General features: G+C 42.3%; 2 protein-coding genes across 6 annotated transcripts in view; one reads left to right on the plus strand and one right to left on the minus strand.

Moving 5' to 3' along the window:
• LOC120448094 (brain-specific angiogenesis inhibitor 1-associated protein 2) overlaps window positions 1-17373 on the plus strand; it is a 29494-nt gene extending 12121 nt beyond the window's left edge. Inside the window, exons 2-13 of one of the 4 annotated variants that reach the window (XR_005616087.2) lie at window positions 3651-4313; window positions 11416-11491; window positions 11625-11708; window positions 11793-11854; window positions 11914-12111; window positions 12192-12257; window positions 12604-12855; window positions 13110-13341; window positions 13403-14079; window positions 14140-14291; window positions 16739-16843; window positions 16911-17373. Coding sequence is in view for 3 of the 4 variants with exons in the window: in XM_039629894.2 (XP_039485828.1) it covers window positions 4269-4313; window positions 11416-11491; window positions 11625-11708; window positions 11793-11854; window positions 11914-12111; window positions 12192-12257; window positions 12604-12855; window positions 13110-13341; window positions 13403-14079; window positions 14140-14291; window positions 14795-16214 (3264 nt within the window). In the remaining variant the exon portion in view is untranslated. Of the gene's footprint in view, window positions 1-3650; window positions 4314-11415; window positions 11492-11624; window positions 11709-11792; window positions 11855-11913; window positions 12112-12191; window positions 12258-12603; window positions 12856-13109; window positions 13342-13402; window positions 14080-14139; window positions 14292-14794 lie in introns of all 4 variants that reach the window. The other 3 variants (XM_039629894.2, XM_039629896.2, XM_039629895.2) reach the window with 3 other exon arrangements.
• LOC120448100 lies at window positions 2596-3549 on the minus strand. 2 transcript variants are annotated; one of them, XM_039629903.1, is made up of 3 exons: window positions 3522-3549; window positions 2895-3461; window positions 2596-2837 (listed from the first exon to the last, which is right to left on the minus strand). In XM_039629903.1, the coding sequence occupies exons 2-3, from the start codon at window positions 3427-3429 to the stop codon at window positions 2665-2667; spliced, it is 708 nt and encodes a 235-aa protein (XP_039485837.1). In that variant the 5' UTR covers window positions 3430-3461; window positions 3522-3549; the 3' UTR covers window positions 2596-2664. The 2 variants fall into 2 exon arrangements, with proteins under 2 accessions (XP_039485837.1, XP_043861914.1); XM_044005979.1 differs by having other exon boundaries at window positions 2895-3532.
• Window positions 17374-17925: the final 552 nt, after the last annotated feature.

Genomic DNA, 17925 nt, shown 5'->3' on the forward strand with positions numbered 1-17925 from the left:
GCGGCGGAGTGCTGACATATTGATGCTGCCTCTTCCGTGGCAGTTGGATGGCAGCGCACAATAACAGAATTTGGCTTGAATGGTGTGTCACACTCTTGATTCCACAATTAAGTTGGTAAAAGTCAACAATCTGAGCTGATATACGAAGTGAGTTGAAGATACAAGTGCCTCTATGAATAGAAACAAAGATGGATGGGGAAATAGGATGAGGATGGGAGATCTAGTCCGAAATGATAATAATTACATATGGGAAGTTGTAAGCAAGACACACTTCAGATGAAAATAACTAGGAAATCAAGAAAAAAGTCTACAGTCTTTAAATGCGCAAAAAAATTGATGGTATTTAGCTCTTTAAATTTGTGATAACACAAATAAGTGTTACATTTATTAGTTCGTAAATTTAATTATTTGCGTAATAATTCTTTTATTTGCAATAAATTTTTATGATAAATGTGAACATAAAAGTAGTAAATCGTAATCCAGACCGACAAACTCCAATTAGCCAAACAAGCTTTGCTGTAAGAAAAGATTAAATTTTTTTCACGTTTTTTGTAATTTTTGATGATGATTTGAACATTATGATCAGAATATTGGAAATATTGGTTCGAATATGAAATGTCATCCTTCGTTGAGTTCCTAATTAAATTTCCAATCCATCTGTGTTTTCAAAAATAAATGTAATTTTTTTTCACATTTTTTGTTATTTTTGATGACGATATTTGAATATTGGCCGAAAATCGTTTTTCTGGTTTTTGCGACTATAAATATCAGTATTTTCATCACAGCATTCAAAATATTGGTCCGAATATGGAATGTAATACCTCGTTGAGTTCGTAATTAATTTTCCAATCGAACTGTGTATTTAAAAAAAAATTAAATTTTTTTCACTTTTTTTGTAATTTTTGATGATGATTTTTGAGTATTGGCCGAAAATCGTTTTTCTGGTTTTTGCGACTATAAATATCAGTATTTTGATCAGAACATTGGAAATATTGGTCCGAATATGGAATGTAATACCTCGTTAAGTTTGTAATTAAATTTCCAATTGAAATGTGTTTTCAAAAAAAAATTAAATTTTTTTCACTTTTTTTGTAATTTTTGATTATCTCTTACAAAAAATGCGAAAATTTGACCAAAAATTATTTTAACAAAGTTATTCAATAATTTATTTCGTTGGTTAGTATTGGCAATTAGGAGTACAAAAATGTAATTTGTTTAACTTTCTGACCATTTTTAGCCAAGTTATACCGAAAATATCAATCGTAAATATGAAGATATTAAAATTCCGACCAAAACTTTGCCTCGGCCTCCGGCTGCGCTGGCGGGCAATAAATTTGATATTCAAAGTAAATTTTCAATTTCTACGCGAATAGATATTTCCATAAATAAACCGCATAAATCAGAGCTGCGATCGTTGAGCTGACGTAGCTCAAAACCCATCTCAGCTCATTAGTAATCAAAAGCTGTGCAGCACTGCGCCAGTCTGAGAATAATTTCGATGATCTGGGGGAATTGCAGAAGTGGAGAATCGGAGACGGGCTTTGAGACTTGGCTATTGAATTCTGGCCGAGAGCAGCGACTTGCACAAATTGTTGCACAAGCCGTATTGCAGCGATTCGTGGGCTGTAAGTGGCTGCTTGCCACTGGAGCGATGTCGCCAACGCATCCAAGTGGCCTCCGGCGCCGTTTCGTCTATCCAACACTTGAAAAAAAAATGTTGGGAAATTTTGTATTATATTTTTAATAATATCTTAAATAATCCGTTGCTGCGTTTATCTGTATTATCAATTTGAAATCATAATAACACTTTCTAAGTGATTGCTTTGAATAAAGACAACATTTGTGATGTCAATCAATCATTTATGTATAAAGATATTATATTTGGCTCAGTGTACTCCCTGGGGACCGATAGTCAAGACTCTCCAGACCACCGAGCACAGAACCCCTGTTACCTCGTTGACTTGGCTTTAATGGCCATTCGGTTGTGTTGTGCTCTGTGTCAATTTAAATATTTTAGCCATTTCATTTTGTGCCGCTGACCGGCAAAAACAAAAACGCTCAAGTGTCGCTTGTCGAACGGAAAAAAAAAGTCTTCAAAAATTTCTACTATTTTGCATTTGAGCTGTGATCATTGTTTCGGTAGTTTACAACATTTTTTACGCTGTTTGCTGACAGTGTCGAAGTTAAGTGGATTTCTTCAGTTAAAAACACATCAAAAGTTAAGTTAAAATAGTTTTAGTTATTGTGCAGAAAGAGTGTTGAATATTGTTAGTTATTGTTGATATTGTTAGTTAAGATTAATTGGTAGTAAAAATATACAAAACCATATAAATAAATAAACAAGTTTTAAAGGTTTTATATAGCATATTTGATGTATTTTCGATTGTAATTATGTAGGTATAGACTGATTCATTTAGCACCTCAGCTTTGTAAAGTTATAATTATTATTAATTAATTAGCAAAACTATCAAATGCTACACATGGCTTCAAAAGTAAGCAAATACAAGTTTCAGTAACTTTTGAGACCAACAAATATGTGAAATATGTTGCACATTCAGAAAAACGTGTTACATTCATTAACAATACATTAGCAAATAAATACGCGTAAAAAAGCTGAGTAAATTTTTGGAAAGTTTGTAAATATTTGGTGTTCAATTAGTTATTTTAGCTGGGCTTGTTTGGTGACTTTTTGACCTTGATCTTGGTGCCGCCCACCGATGACTTTTTGCGACCATTTAATTTGGCCTTGTTGGAGGACAAAACGGCCGGTTTGGGCTTAACCACCCTGGCCTCAACCCGAATGTACAGATCGTAATTGAAGTCGCCGCAAGTTTTGCCTGCATAAGAGATATATAAATTAAATAAGGTGTATAGCTATGTAATACCTATATTACCACAACACATTTCCTCGCCGCAGGACTCGCAGGTCATCAACCGAGTTTCCACAATTCCGGACTTATTCTTGATTTTCTTGACACAATTGTTTAGCGCAAACTCCCGGCGATCGCGTGCCTCGGTTTTCAGCTCCAACTTTCCCATCTCCACCATGCGGCTGAAGTACTCCTCCTCCTGTTTGTTCTTGGGCCTCAGCGTGGTTAGCATCTTCCAATCGATGGGCACCGCACACAGCTCCATCAGCACCACATCCTTCATTTCACTGGGCACCGGATCCGCATAGGTGTACATCGCCTCGCGTTCTCCGTTGGCCCTCAGCAGCTTACGCATCTCCTTCTTGGGCATCTTGAAGGCGTAGTCCTTCTCCCGGATCTTTATCTCCTCGGCGCGCACCTTCACCGGCCGCATCTTGTAGTCGGGCACCTTCTCCAGCAGCCGCTTGAACTCCTCGACGGTCTGGATATTGCTGCGACTGAGATCCAAAACGGGCACCACCGTCTTCTTTTTGGACAGCAGGTCGTCTAGTTTGCTCATGTTTGCGTATTACAGCTTTTGGGTTTTGTAAACTACTATTTAATTAACTAAATTAGAAATTATTTGTTTATTTTTTTTATATATTTCTATACTTGTTATACTTGTTATCCCTTGAGAAATCCTTAGCGAGCTATCGATTAAACATTTACGGTTGCCAAGCAAACTTAACCCATTTCTATGCCAGCTGACTGAAACTAAACTTCCGATTCTCTCCTTTGCAGATCCACGAACATCTTTATTCACGTGCCGAAGTTACAAGTTGTTGATAAGTCACTGGGTAAACAACAAACACGACCCGAAGACCCAAGAAACCCGTCGAGAAACCGACAACCGAAAACTGAATACAGAAACAAATAAAACCCAAACCCAAACCCAAAGAGCAAAACTCTTGGCTGGCATTTCATTTGGTTGGATCGCGTTACGTGGTGCGGTTGGTGTTTCGTCTGCCCGCCAAAAAGAAAGTCACGACACAAAAACGAGATTTCCAAGATTCTGCCAACGAAAGTCAAAGTTACAAGTTTACTCCAAATTCGAGTCTTTCGGCCCGGTTCAACGTCTTTGCAACACATTTTCGGTGTCTCCCCCCGTGTGTGCCACTTTAGAAAGTGAAAATCGAGTGCAGTCCGCAACATTGTCTGAGTTCGAATCTGAATCTCTCAACCCATCGGCGGTTGCAGTTGAAAGTGAATTTTTTCGAGCTGCAAGTGATTTTCGTGGTTCGATTTTTGGACTTTAGGGCGCTCAGTTCATCACAATCGATCGGTAGCCCGGGGTATTCGGCTACTTGAATCCACTTCACATCCATCGACAGGAGGGCCCGGTATATCAGAGAGGCAACAATGGAGGCCGAGGAAGTTACAAAACTCGTCGATGGCGTGTACCGGGTAAGTTTTTCAATCATCATTACTGCATTCGGTATTTGTTTTATTAATTAAAGCACTCTCTGCGTTGTTAATTGCCAAGGAAAATTACCGCTACTGAGTGTAAAAATATTAGACTGTAGATTTCTTTCAACTTTATTAAATAAACTTTATAACAACACCAAGTTGTTATATTTAAGTATGACTGTGACTTTGCTGTGGAAAATGGTAAATCTCTGTGGTTCAAGACTCATTACTTGAAAATATTCTTTAATTCATATGCCAATTACCTACATATCTATGTTTTATCTATTAATTGGGGGCCATATCCAAACTTATGTAACCCGACTGACACCTTAGTACTAACGCAGCTATGCCATGAAGGCCATTTCTATTAGCCACTTGAGACTAATTCAGTGTTACACTCATAACGATGTTTATGTTTTGGAAAACAATTTATAACTTTAAACGTTTGCCTTTTGTAAACTAAATTTATCGCCACACGCGATCGCCATAAGCGGCAGCAAATGAAAGCAACCCAAAATTAATCTACAAAATGAAAACAAAAAGCCGTGACTTGAAAGTATCTCTTGGATACCCTTGAAATGTTACGAATATATACTCAAATATCTACTAGAAAGATTTCAAAAGTTTTTAAAGTGCTAGGATCTGAGACTTTATTGGTATACTCAGGGTAACGAATTTGAGCTTAAGCCATAGCTACCATTCGTAAAGGGTGCTTAAATCATAACCAGAAATGGACAACCGCAAATATTTGTAGATAAAAATGGCAAGCAGCATTTGAAAGTGAAGTTTTTCTTGTCGGCTCGGCTGGGCTGCTGTAAATTCGTAGCCAAATTTGGTCACGACATACGGTGGCTGTGTAGTGCCTTTCGGCATACATTTTTGGCCATATATTTTAGCCCGTATGGCCGTATGGCCGCCCGAGCAAACGAGTTCAATTGGGGGTTTGATTTGTTTGTTTGCGAATCAACTGAAAATACACCGAAAATCCTCCCAAGTCGACGACAGACGCGATGACTCCGCCTCGAGAGTTTGGCAAGTTTTGGCTTCTCTTTTTCTTGTATTTTTTTTTGGTTTTTTGGTTTTTGCATCGGTTGCATCTGCCTGCAGTTGAGGTGTATTGCACATTTCGCGCATCTATTTCATTATGTAACTTGCAGTCTGTTTTTTTTTGTTTTGTTTTCTTTCTAGCAAAACTAGCTGTTGCTGTTTTCTGCGGTTTTTTGCCGCCTGAAATTGCGGAAATTTTGTTTTTGGCCCGTTTCCTTGGCTTGTTGCACATGGCTGAATTTTCGCGACCACCATTTGCATTTTTCCCCAGCCTTGTTTTTTTTTTATATTTTCGCACTGTTATTGTCTATTTGTGACAGCATCGCAGCCGTGTAATGTGAATCGAGTAAATAGGTGACGCTGGCTGCTTTTAATTAGTAGGCTTGCAGCCACTTGACAAGCCCGAGCGCAAACGAAAGACTCAGGAAACGAACTTGCTCTGTCAATGGCAGGAAAAAATCGGAATTGGAATCGGAATCTCAATGGCCGCGCATCAATCATCTAAAGTCACTTCCTCAACACATACTCGTACATACCATATTATGACTTAATTCCCGGTGATTTATGCGCAATTGTCTTGACTGCTCTGGCTGAACTGGTCTTTCAATCGATTTATTATATCAACATTTGATTTTCACATTTTTTACTGTTTTAGTGCATTTATTATGCCTGGTTTGTCTTAATGGATCGCCTGTCTTTCGGTCTGGGACTGTGTGAATTAACTTCTGGTTTGGTCTGTGCAAGTTCTTAATTAATTCGATGCCATTCGGTTTTCGGCTGGCTATTCTACACTCATTAGCAGACCTCTTATGCTTATCGTTATATAAAGTCGTTTTTTGGCCTTTCTAAAATTGGCACACTTAACCGTTTTAAGTTGGTTTCTCACATGCGGGTATGCAAATAGAGCAGAAATGTTTGCTTTTACAGAAACATTGCTTTTATTTCAGTGTATTTTATCTGTATATTGAAGGGTTATTCTCCCTTTGTCTAAAGATGTGTTTAGACATGATAAGTAGACAAACTATAAATATGTTCTATTTATGGGCTGCAATAAACATGGCATGGGACAACATAAGTGGCAACTACAGATAAGTACGATTGCAGGGGTCTATTGCCGAAGTGTTAAGAGGTATGATCACGCGGGAGGTGATTAGCGCGGTCATAGGTCACAAATATAGATTTAAGATAAACCTCAGCTGCATTGACCAACGCAGACTGCAGCGTCTTACAAGCGCTGCATTATATAATTAGATGATAAGAACCTATGTAAGAATGAATAAAAGGCGATGCCCTCGCAGTAGCGAGTCAGTTAGATTCAAACACCCGAATTGAACTCATTAAGTGTACGCATTAGTTTATAGTGTGTACACCCTTTATAAAAGTTCTGAGTAAAGAAATACAAAGCTTGTTAAAAACTGAAAATTATATGTTTCGGCTTGCGTTTATAATTTATCGCTGTCTTTGATGCATTTTTATGTTCAAAATGATTAATAAGTCTTCTCATGTATTTAAATCCTTATATAATTCACCAGCTTCATTGTAATTTATAAAACTTGTTCAATTTTTTGCCAACACCCGTAATAAATCTTGTGCTCCGTTCAGCCATAAATCTTGAATTGCAAAACGAGTAAGTTGGTTGAGAAATGTACTCAAGAGTTGATTGCTAAAGCCGCTTTCACTTTCCCTTTTAGATAAATTATTCTTTTGACAAACAAAACTAACATTTTAAAATATAGAAATGAGTTTTTGTTTTATGTTTCTACCTAGCCAATACCCACGAAATTATCCCACACACAGAACTCCACGTAAATCCCCCAAACTCGTTCACCTCTCACGTGAATCTACATTATTTTTTCGAGTGAATAAAACCGCAAGTTGGGGCTGTCAAGTCGATGTTCAAAACGCATTTCATTCAAACAGCTGCCGGCGTATTTGCCAGTGGCGATGAATGCCTTCGGATTGTTTGTCATTCGCTTAGATTTATGGCACATTCCCCGCAACATAAATCGAAACTGAAGCCGCTGCAAGAGCCTGTTGCCATGATGATCGGATCAGAATGACATCCAGCTGACCACACAAAAGCCAACCTGCTGGGGGGCACAGAAAAAAAAGGGGCATTCGAACGGGTAAGGAGGCGAAGCCTCTCAAGAGCTTGGCACCCAGTCCCACTATGGTGCACACATGTACAAATGGTGGGACGAAGGTGTCCGATGTGCCCAAGCTGAAGCTACGGCAAGAAGTGCAGAAACAAATTAAAATTGCAGCCACCTAATGCCCACAGACAGTTGGAGGGGCATGGGGATTGGATTGGATTGGAGCTGTGAAAAGTGGTGGCAAGTGTGCACTTCGGACCAGAGAATGGCCAACTGGGAACTGGGAACTATTCACTGCAGCTGATTGCTTAGATGCTTAAAAGGCATTACTAAGGCTGCTGCTGCTGTTGCTGTTGCATTAGAGGGGCGCCGCCATTTGGAACGATGTCACCTGGTGTGGATTCAGGAGGGGATCGGGCGCCAACTGTGGGATATGACCATGGCAAATGGAACTGGGTTAACGTCCGACTCGTCGGCAAGAAGCCCTATGAAAACCAACTGGGTCCATTTCTCATGCAGCTCAGCTGAAGGCATTGCTTTGGTAATATTAAATGAATTAAATTAATTTTTCAGAGAGCTAAAGAATATTTTTAAATAGGGGTTCAGTCCGATTTTTACTTAATTTCAAATATTTTTTTGGATAAGTTACAAAACCCAACCTATGTCAACACTTACATTTTCCACTGTTTTGCACCTACCACTTGACATGTCCTGCAGCTATATATCCCTACCAATCAGCAAGGACATCTGGTCTTCGCTCAGTTGGAATTACATTTTCATTTGAGCTGTTTTTCCAAGTGCCTGGGAAGAAGTCACGCAAGCGAGAATTACGTTCGTTTAGCATTTTTCACGCACTTTGCGTTCATCTGTCAGTGGCGTGGAGGGCTTTCAATGGGGGGAAGGTGGACAGGATTACCTACGATGGGGTTACCACTCCCCGAAAGAAGAAGGCGTGACTGGTTGCGCCTTGACGCCTTCGTTGAGGTTTTGTCAACAGTTAACTTGGCTTGCCTGGCAAACCTGTTGCGTGTTGCTCTTTGCATTTGTTGGTTTCTAATTGGCATAATTGCGAGTTACTGTTGTTGCTGTTTCGACCGGAGCTGCATTCTCGCATGCTCTGAAGTGGGTGTGTCGCTTGCTGGCGTCGTTGAATTATGGCCTAACCCGAAAGAGGCTCTCCACAAATCCCCTCCCCCAATTCCCTGATCCGCACTATAACCGCGACACCGCGAGAAAACTGTGCAGTGAAAGCTAGAAAGCTGTAAAAAATATTCATAAAAAAAGGTTATGCATTAAATGTTGTGTGGTAAACAGCTGGCAATATATAACTTAAAAATCAAACAGTTCTTTAAGTTAATCGCCCATTTTCCGTTTAAACATGATTTTTAATATATATTTTGTGTAAGTTCTGTAAGTTTTCTCTCCGTGTACCGCCCAACATTCCGCCTCGTTGGCGTTGCTGAGCACCGGGTAGACTTTCGTGTTATGCTTCGCATTTAGTATCTGTTTTAATTAAGAAAATTATACATGTGTGGCGCTCAACGCTGGCGATTTATGTTAAGCGACGATTAAAGACCAAGTCACTTGGGTTTGGGCCTGAATTTTCCACAGGGTATTTGGATCTGAGTACTGAGTACGGTAAACTTTAAGCTGGGCAACTAGCGACTACCTCAATTTATTTTGGGTTAAGTGTTTTTCGGTGGGTCGCAGATTCGCGGGCGTGATAACCGATTGCGTCAGCTTTAGGCCAAGAGTGGGTGAGCAAGGAGAAATGTTAATTGCTGGATCGAACGAGCCGGAATTTGTTAAGCAGTTTGGCCAATTACACAGCCTGATAGCCATCGCATTTAAAGGCAACCTGATTTGTACTTTGGCGATTTATTTGCCAGTTGTACGAGGTTTAAAACAAGTGAAATAGGAATGCAAAGAGTTGGGATATACCTTTAAATAAAGATTAAACACTAACACCATTCATAAATTCAGATAGGTGTTTAGTAAACTTACCTAAAAATCACAAAACAAATATAATAGCTTGTTGTTATTGTCTCCCTTTTATTACTATAAATACTTTGCTTAGCTCACTAATTTTAAAAGCTGCTGTCATAATTTCTTTCAAGGGTATAATCATTTTACGAAACCCTAAGGTAAATCCCAATTAAATATCAAAAAAATCAATTCGAAAACATTGATTGCATTAACCACAAAATGTGCTCACCACAACTACAGAAAAACGAAACAATTAACATTGATAAATCCATAAACGTTGAGCCCCCAAGCACTTGGAAAACGCACTTGAATCCACGAAATTGCTTGGCTATCTGTACGTGTTATTAAGGTATCCGTATCAAAGTATCAAAATTAAACAAACTACTCGGAGGTCAGCAAAGTCAAGTGCACTTGGGTAAAATAAACATTAGAAGATACAGCGAAATGCAACCTTACGTGCAGCAGATATCTGTATCATCGAGCTAAGATTTAAACTAATTCATTCGGCTAGTAGATCATAAAAGCAAACACTCGACCAAGTTGAATCGCTCAAAGCAGACGACCTTGCAGTTAAGTATCTGAATATCTAAGTATCTAAGTATCTGAGCGAGCTCAGTTGCTGGCTCGATTCGTTCCCATGCCTTGCTGCCACATTTGTAGCCAATAAATTTGAAAAAGTAAATATGTCGAGGCGTAAACATTTGGCAATAACCAAATGACACACATGGCACAAGCGAAGCGAATTGTTCCGCACAGAAAGCGTTGTTTACATGTGGGTTTTTGGCATTTTCTTGCTATTTACTTGGGGGCCATGGAATTCGGTAGTCAATGGACGGCGGAAGTGATTTCCAAGTATTTCTTGGCTATCACGAGAACAACAATCAATTATACTTATCCGCAGCATTGGCTAGTTTCTAACAAACATTTTGAAATAGTAACTTTCGAACAATGCGAACGCTTTGTCTCCGTAGAGAATTCAAATTTTTGGGTTTTGTATTTCTTTGGGCTTGCGTGTTAAGTGTTTGGCATTGTCTACTCAACTTTTGACCAAGCCCAGGACCAAAGTGTTTCTTTGTCATTATTTACGGTCTTTTATGGTGCCAACAGACCGGTGATGTCAACTTCCCTTCCACATGACAATCCATTCACGTCATCCCAACGCTGTAATGCAGCTTCATCCCGAAGTTTACTCGCAAATTGTATGCAAATCTGTACTCATGTGCAAAGTTGTTAATTAATTGTTCAGCGTTTTGCATTTTCCGAGGCCCTAGCCGCGATCAATTGATTGATAATACATATGACTCAGGCACAGATTTAGATGCAAAATGATGTTATGCAAATGATAAATCACAAGAGCTGGTACTGCTAATGATATCTCACTTGAGATATGTATATCACTTGGAGTCAATAGCTGATTGCCTTGTTATTAGTAGACATTTTACTATCAGCTATAAAACTGTAACCAATAAGTTGCACTTTTATTTTTGCGTGCCTCTGTAGGTCAAATTTTAAGAGTTGACTTCAAGATATTGTAGTTAGATAAACGATAGCACTTGAAGATTTATTTGCCAGCAATGTTTGGCGATGTTTAGTATCAGATAACTTTCATTTGGTATGCACCGCTACTAAATCATAGATGAGAGATTACTAAACGAGCAATTAGCATTACGAGTATGTATGTTCAGCTGGCTACACGGAACTAATGATGTCGCTGGCCGACCACAACATTGTCTCAAATCAACTTATACAATCCGACTTTTACTGCCAGCGGCAAACCGGGGAAAACCATTAAAGCAACTTTTAAAAGGGGAGAGCGGGGAAGGAAAAATGTTTATACCTAATGAAATTGAAGTGTTGGTGCATGCCGGACAGTAAATTACATTTAATTAATCATATGATAAGCTAGCTAGTACATAAACTCGCATATGAAAATCTAATCGCTAACGACTGCATCGATCTCTTTTGGATTGCAGAACATACTCGATAGATTCAATCCGGGTGCCAGGCAGCTGATCGCAGCGGGCAAAAGTTACCTCAAGGCGTTGCACGGTGAGTTCCAGAGGTGCCACATGGTTGTCTATATCATATATACGCCATTGTAAAGTAACACCATAATCGAGTGCTGCAAGTGCAGTACAGTTAACTAATTTGCAATGCATTCCGTGCCATTTTCATGCAACAGGTGCCGCAACCGCCTCGCGTCTATTCAATGAAGCATTGGCCAAGATTGCGATGAACGCCCAGCAAAGCGGAACGGGCGATATTGGTAAGACGCCACATCACACTTAAAACCAAAAAATAACCAAAGTAGCCAAAAAGCTAAGATTAATTAATAATGTATTTTCTACAGGTTCGGCTTTGATGAGCGTTGTGAATGTGAACAAGGAGATACAGGATCAGCAGATGAACATTGTGCGTATCTTTAAGTTAGTTCTAGTCTAAGAAGCCTTATTCATTGACTTCCTCTGCAGCTGAAAGCCTTTTACGTGGATCTATTGGTGCCATTGGAGACGAATCTGGAGAAGGACACAAAGGTGGTGCAGCACGAGCAGAAGAAGTTCCTGCAGCAGCACAAGGTGCGAATGGAGAGCTATCAGAAGGCCGTCTCCACCATGAAGAAGCAGCGCAAGAAAAAGGCCACGCCCGAGAACACCGAAAAGGAGCTTCGGGTGAGTAGAAGCATATGATTACCATATACATATGGACATACGATCTAAGGAGCCAACCAAAAAACTTGACTTTCCCACAGAGCCTGCAATTGCTCGAGGATCAGAAGAAGAAGCTGGATGTGTTCTGCGATCAGAGCTACAAGAATGTGAGTTCATTGGCTGCCAGCCGAATCTTGATCTCCACCCAATGCGCGGCAGAGAATTCTGTACTTAAGTTAAGATACTTACTGTACTTACACTGATAAAAAGAGTTGATTTCTAACTAAAATGTGTTCAAAGTATTATAATTCCAAATGATTTCTAACTAAAATATGTTCAAAGTATTATAATTCCAAATGCCTGTTAGCTAACATTTGATTCCAATTTAAAGTTAGAGAGAAAGAAAAAATTGCATTTAAAACCCCAAAGACTCAATTAGTTCTAGAAATGATGTAAGATTTGTTACCGTGTTTAACTCTACCACTCTTTCCCACTTCCGTTCTGGGCGAAAAGGCCATGACACAGGAGCGACGCAGGTACGGATTCGTCTTGGAGCGCCAGTGCTCGATCGCCAAGCACTGGATGGTCTACCACACCACCGGCAAGACGGTAATTGATAATAATTTGGAAAATTGGCAAGAGATTGCCGCTTCTCGTGAGATCATTCCCCCGGCCGCCTATGAAAGTGGATACGGCACCAGCAACGGACACAGCAACAACAGCAGCGGCCACAACAACAACACCAGCGGCAACTTGCGACGCCTGGTGAGTCATCCCATTGCCCATTCCCATCCCATCCCATCCCATCCACGCCCATTGTATTCCCAAAACGATCCAGACTTCGATTGGGCGCTTACCACTCTGTTAACAAAGCATTCGGCTATTCTGGATTCCGTGCAAACAGAAAAACAGATAAACTCTTGTATTGCGTACCTTATAAGTTGCTAAGTTTTTGGAATTTACGAATTTTTTATTTAATTTATATATTCTAACAATCCCCATGCGACATCTTTGCACAGGAACGCATTAAGGACGGCGAGGATGACCACCTCCAGGGCCACGGAGCTCAGCTGAAGAAGTCGCGCAGCATCGATGCTCCCTATGGCGATATGCGCACCCTGCACGAACGGGAGAACATTTCCGGATTGGGCATGGGATTGGGAACTGGGCCATCGCACTATGCCCAGAACTCGCTGCCACGCGCCAAATCTGATTTCAATCTGGCTTTAGTGGGCACTGGCCAAAGCTCAGGTGGGAATATGATTTCATTATTTTAAACATTTCAATTCAAAATATAAACTTATATTCATAGCCAACAAGCACGCGATCATTGAGGAGCAGCTGGCCACTCTGGGCGACGATCAGCGCGGTGATCAGCGTCCTCTGGTGAAGGCCCTCTACGCCTACATGCCCTCCGGGGAGAACCAGTTGTCCTTCGAGGAGGGCGACCGCATTGCTCTGGTGGGCGGAAAGGCGAAGGGCTGGCAGTTCGGTGAGAATCTGCGGACACAGCACTTTGGCTGGTTTCCGGTGGCCTACACCAATGCGGAAGTGGCCGAGACGAACACTTCCGGTGGCCGGCGATACGAAAACATGCTGATGAGCTATGAGCGGAATGGAGGAGGATCAGGATCGGGTTCGGGCGGAGGCGGTCTGCGTAGCTATCAGCAGCAGCAGGATTACGAGGCGCAGCTGGAGCTGATGGAGAGTCATGAGGCAACATACCGTAGGCGAAGGAATCACAGCGCCGAGGAGTCATCACCCACGCGAATGTTTGGCGACACAATCAAGCAGCAGAAGAAGTATCGCCCTGGATCCGGAGCCAATCCTCGCCCGGGTCCACCGCCCACACTGCCCGCTCCGGTGCCCAATGGCCAGCAGAGTCAGTCATCCCGGATGCTGAACAGCTCGCAGAGCTTCTGTGCCTCCAACGGTGGCGTCACTGCGGCGGTGGAAAGACGCAAGCAAAAGCTACTAAATGGAGTACAGGTGGGCATTTTTACGACTATTTTAGATCATACATTATCTAATTGGAATTATCATCGGCAGAGCTCCAAGAACCATCCATCGGGCAAGTCGGGAGTGGCTGCCAAGACCTCGCTGCACAGCAGCAATGACAGTGGATTCGCCAACGAGCCGCCGCCACAGCCGGAGGTTGACTATTCGGATGAGGAGCCAGCCACCCAGCGAGTGGCCATTCGGTAGGTTTTTAAGGAACTGTGCGTGATACCCTGTAGGACGGACTATATCCACACGCTTACTTTGTAATCCATCCGTCTCTCAAAGTATCATCAAATGAAATATAATCTAAATGCAGTGGCTTGGAGAGCAGGACTGATAGTTAATTGTATATATTATAAATTCATCTGATGTTCGTTCTCCAAGCCAAGCAGTCCTTTATCTGTCACTAATCCCTATCCACATGCCCCACTTAACAAAAGTCCTTGTCATGCTATTCCATTACGTTTTATGCCTGATTTAGAGTGCCTTATTTGATTGAATTTATTTATTTTCGTTTGCTTCTCTTCCGCTCTTGTTTGATTCCATGTATCGCCATTATGTCCTGTTGTCATCCTTTGTGTTAACCCAACAAATATGCACCCACAACACACACACTCAAACACTTCGAAACCACCACCTCCAAACCTCCAAAAAACAAACACACTTCAAAAAATGCCACACGATTTGAAAAACGAATAAAAAGTCGCCGGGCGGACACCAATTCGCATACCAACACGGTCCCGCGGGATGTGGCCTCGTGGACGTTGAACCGCAACTTCCGGAATAGCGTCGATAGCCAGATCGACGACAAGAGTCTGCATCGGCTGAGCCGGCAGAGCGGTGGAGTTGGAAAGATGCGATACGATCTGATTGCCTCCGATGACGAGATCCTGCAGGCATCCAGTGCAGGTCTAAAGCGCACCAAATCCTTCTGGAAATTCGGCGGCGGACGCAATGGCGAGGATATACTGGCGGGCATGTCTTTGTGGCAACATCGCGACCTGGTGGCGGCTCCCAATCTGGAGGAGATGCGCGACCGGGATGACTTGGAGCGTCGCTTGGAGGAGGATCGCAATGGCACACTGACCAAGTCGCATAACTCCAGTTCGTCGCAGGAGAAGCGCGAACGCAAGGACAGCCTGACCAGCACCGAATTGTATGGAGATGAGGATGAGAATATCTACGGAGTGAGTCCGCAGCAACCGCCACAGCAGCAGCAGCAGCAGCAACAACATCAACAGCAACAGCAGCAGCACAGGAGCAGCTATACTCCCAAATCCCGCATGAAGATCATGAAGACGATTGAGATTGACATTGAGGAGCCAACGGAGGCGGAGCGAATGAGCACCATGCGACGTGGCCAGTCGCAGGATCAGCAGCATGTGCAGCAACAGCAGCAGCACCGAAAGTTGGACAAACAGGCATCCGGCACCGGGTCGCAACACAAATCCCTGACCTTGAGTCGCAGCAAGAGCAACCAGCAGCTGCAGCAGCAGTTTCCACAATCCACGGATGAGGGCGAAAGCGATGAGCACGGAACTTTGAAGCTCAGCGATGTGAACAACTTCTTTGACGGCGAGGGCAAGAACAACAGCCATGGTCATGGGCTGGTCATGAAGACGGTGAAGCGACAGGACATACTCAAGCAGTATTATACCAGCGAGGACGAGGAGGATTCCGATGCGGAGCTCAAGTCGACTAGCTCCGATCCCTACGACTGCATCGTCATCAATGATCACCTGGTGCGCAAAGATGACAAGATGCGACGTCATCACCAGCAGCAGCAGCAGCACCACCAGCAAATGGAGTTCCACACCTTCCGCTCCTCCACATCGACGACGGCGACCAATACGCTGAAGAAGAGCTCCTCCAAGGACCAGGACAGCACACTGACCCGCAACTCGACGGCCAGTTCGGGTGCACCGACGGCTACCATCCTGCCGCGAACACGCCTGCTCAAGTCCTCCGCCTCCGCATCCGCTGGTAATAACATCTCCAACAGCAGTGCCACCTTGGAGCGGAACTCCAAGGGGCTGGCCGGCAACAAGAGCTACGGACCATGGTACGACTTCTGGGATCAGGAACAGCATGGCCAGAAGTCGGCGAGCGCCAAGCTAAAGTAATGGTGAATGAATGAAGTTAAGAATAATAATACCACAATATTTCGCCGTCTTCTTACCGGTTAAGAAAATGCGCAGAGAGAGGGAGAGAGTGAGTGAAAGTGGAGGGAAAGTGCGACGGCTGAGGGAAAGGATATGTTACGTAAGAGTGATCCCCGGCATCCCAAATCCTTTTCCAGTTCGCCTTGTCTCCGTCTCCTCACTTCTATTTAAGCATTATTTACCCTGTATAATTTCTTAGTTTAGCCTAAGGCAAGTTCTGTTTTGTTTGTTTTATGTACATACATATCTTATATTTTAATCGTAAAAGCTATTGCAAGAAAAATGAAAAATGGAAAAACTGTCAATTCATTTCCGTACATGCCAGAGAAAACTTTCTAGAACAAGGACCTCTCCATTCAAACATTCAAACCTTTGAGCTTCGGTGCCTGCATGCATATCATTAAATGTATTTTGTTTAAGACTTAGCTCACGCCCCATTGCGTCCTTGGTTAGTCGAAATAATGCAAATGTCAATTGGTTTTTAGGAGACGCGGTATATATCGCAACTATTCCATAGATTACTGACCAGTAGCGAGCCCGTGTATCCCAGCTAGCCCCACCATTCCCCGTATTAGATTGTATTTCCAGCCGTAAGTAGAGGGCCCTTGGAGTGGGGATCGCATTCCTCAACTGGACCACGTCCTTGATCTTTTGCAGTGCCTCACAGTTCGCCACGGTCAAGTTGCGACACACGAAGACCAACGATCGATCCGCACCGATGATCTATCGGAGTGTGAACAAGTAGCAACGACAGCGGAAGGTGGAGTTTTCCCTGTGACCAGTCTTCGGTTGCCGGATGAACCGGAAGCTCCAGCTTTAGCTCCAGCTCCAACTCCAGCCACACCTCACTCTTACTCTTACTCTTTCACACACCAAACACAAAACGAACGCAATCAATACAAATCACACACTTTTTATATAGCGCATATACCATATACGATGTACCATCCATACCAGTTAAAGGCATTGTCACTTAGATCCTCCAGTTGCTTCTTGGCCTGGATATTTGGTAGTCATTAAGTCGTACTGTTTGTTAAACATTCTGTTTGTATGTACTTTTATGTTAAAGTTCGAAATGTATATTCCAATACCTAATTATTAATAAACCTTATAAAGTTAACTATTCTACGGGAATCTCTGTGGGACAGTGACTAATGGGTTTTAGATTTTATGGAATATGAGGTATAAAGTTTTGGACAGTAAAAAGAGTATTCAAGTTGGGAGTAGTCTTGTTGCGCCACTAGCATAATTCATTGGGTGAATGAAATTTGAGCCAAGACTTAGGTTTCCACCAGCTCGATCGATTGCATCCAGGGATTCCTTAGTGAGAAAGAGAATCACCTGGTACTGGTCGCCAAAAAAGGATTCTAGACAGATGAACGACCAATCGTGAGTCGGGATGGTGGGATTGCATGTCTCCAGAATCATCAGAATATTCTCAGGAATCCCCGTGGATGATGGTATAAATACTCGTGCACGAGGCCTATCGTAGACGTTGTAAAGACGATTGTTTTGAAGTACTTTGATGCTTCTTAGAATGGGCAGCTTTTCCAGAGTCAAAATAATGGTTTCTGCGGAGTGAAATGAAGGATACTCGTCAAAGTTCAGCGTAACGTTCTCCAGGTTAACAAGCCATTTGATGGTTTTGCAAAGCAAATCTGTATAGGGGGTT

This window comes from Drosophila santomea, chromosome 3L, assembly GCF_016746245.2.
Source record: "Drosophila santomea strain STO CAGO 1482 chromosome 3L, Prin_Dsan_1.1, whole genome shotgun sequence".
Classification (NCBI taxonomy): Eukaryota; Metazoa; Arthropoda; class Insecta; order Diptera; family Drosophilidae; genus Drosophila; species Drosophila santomea.

Coding starts and splice junctions, on each gene's coding strand:
- LOC120448100 (XM_039629903.1), bottom strand. CDS start 3,429: ATGAGCAAACTAGACGACCTGCTGTCCAAAAAGAAGACGGTGGTGCCC. Junction 2,838..2,894: donor CGGCGAGGAAATGTGTTGTG/GTAATATAGGTA, acceptor TCTCTTATGCAG/GCAAAACTTGCGGCGACTTC.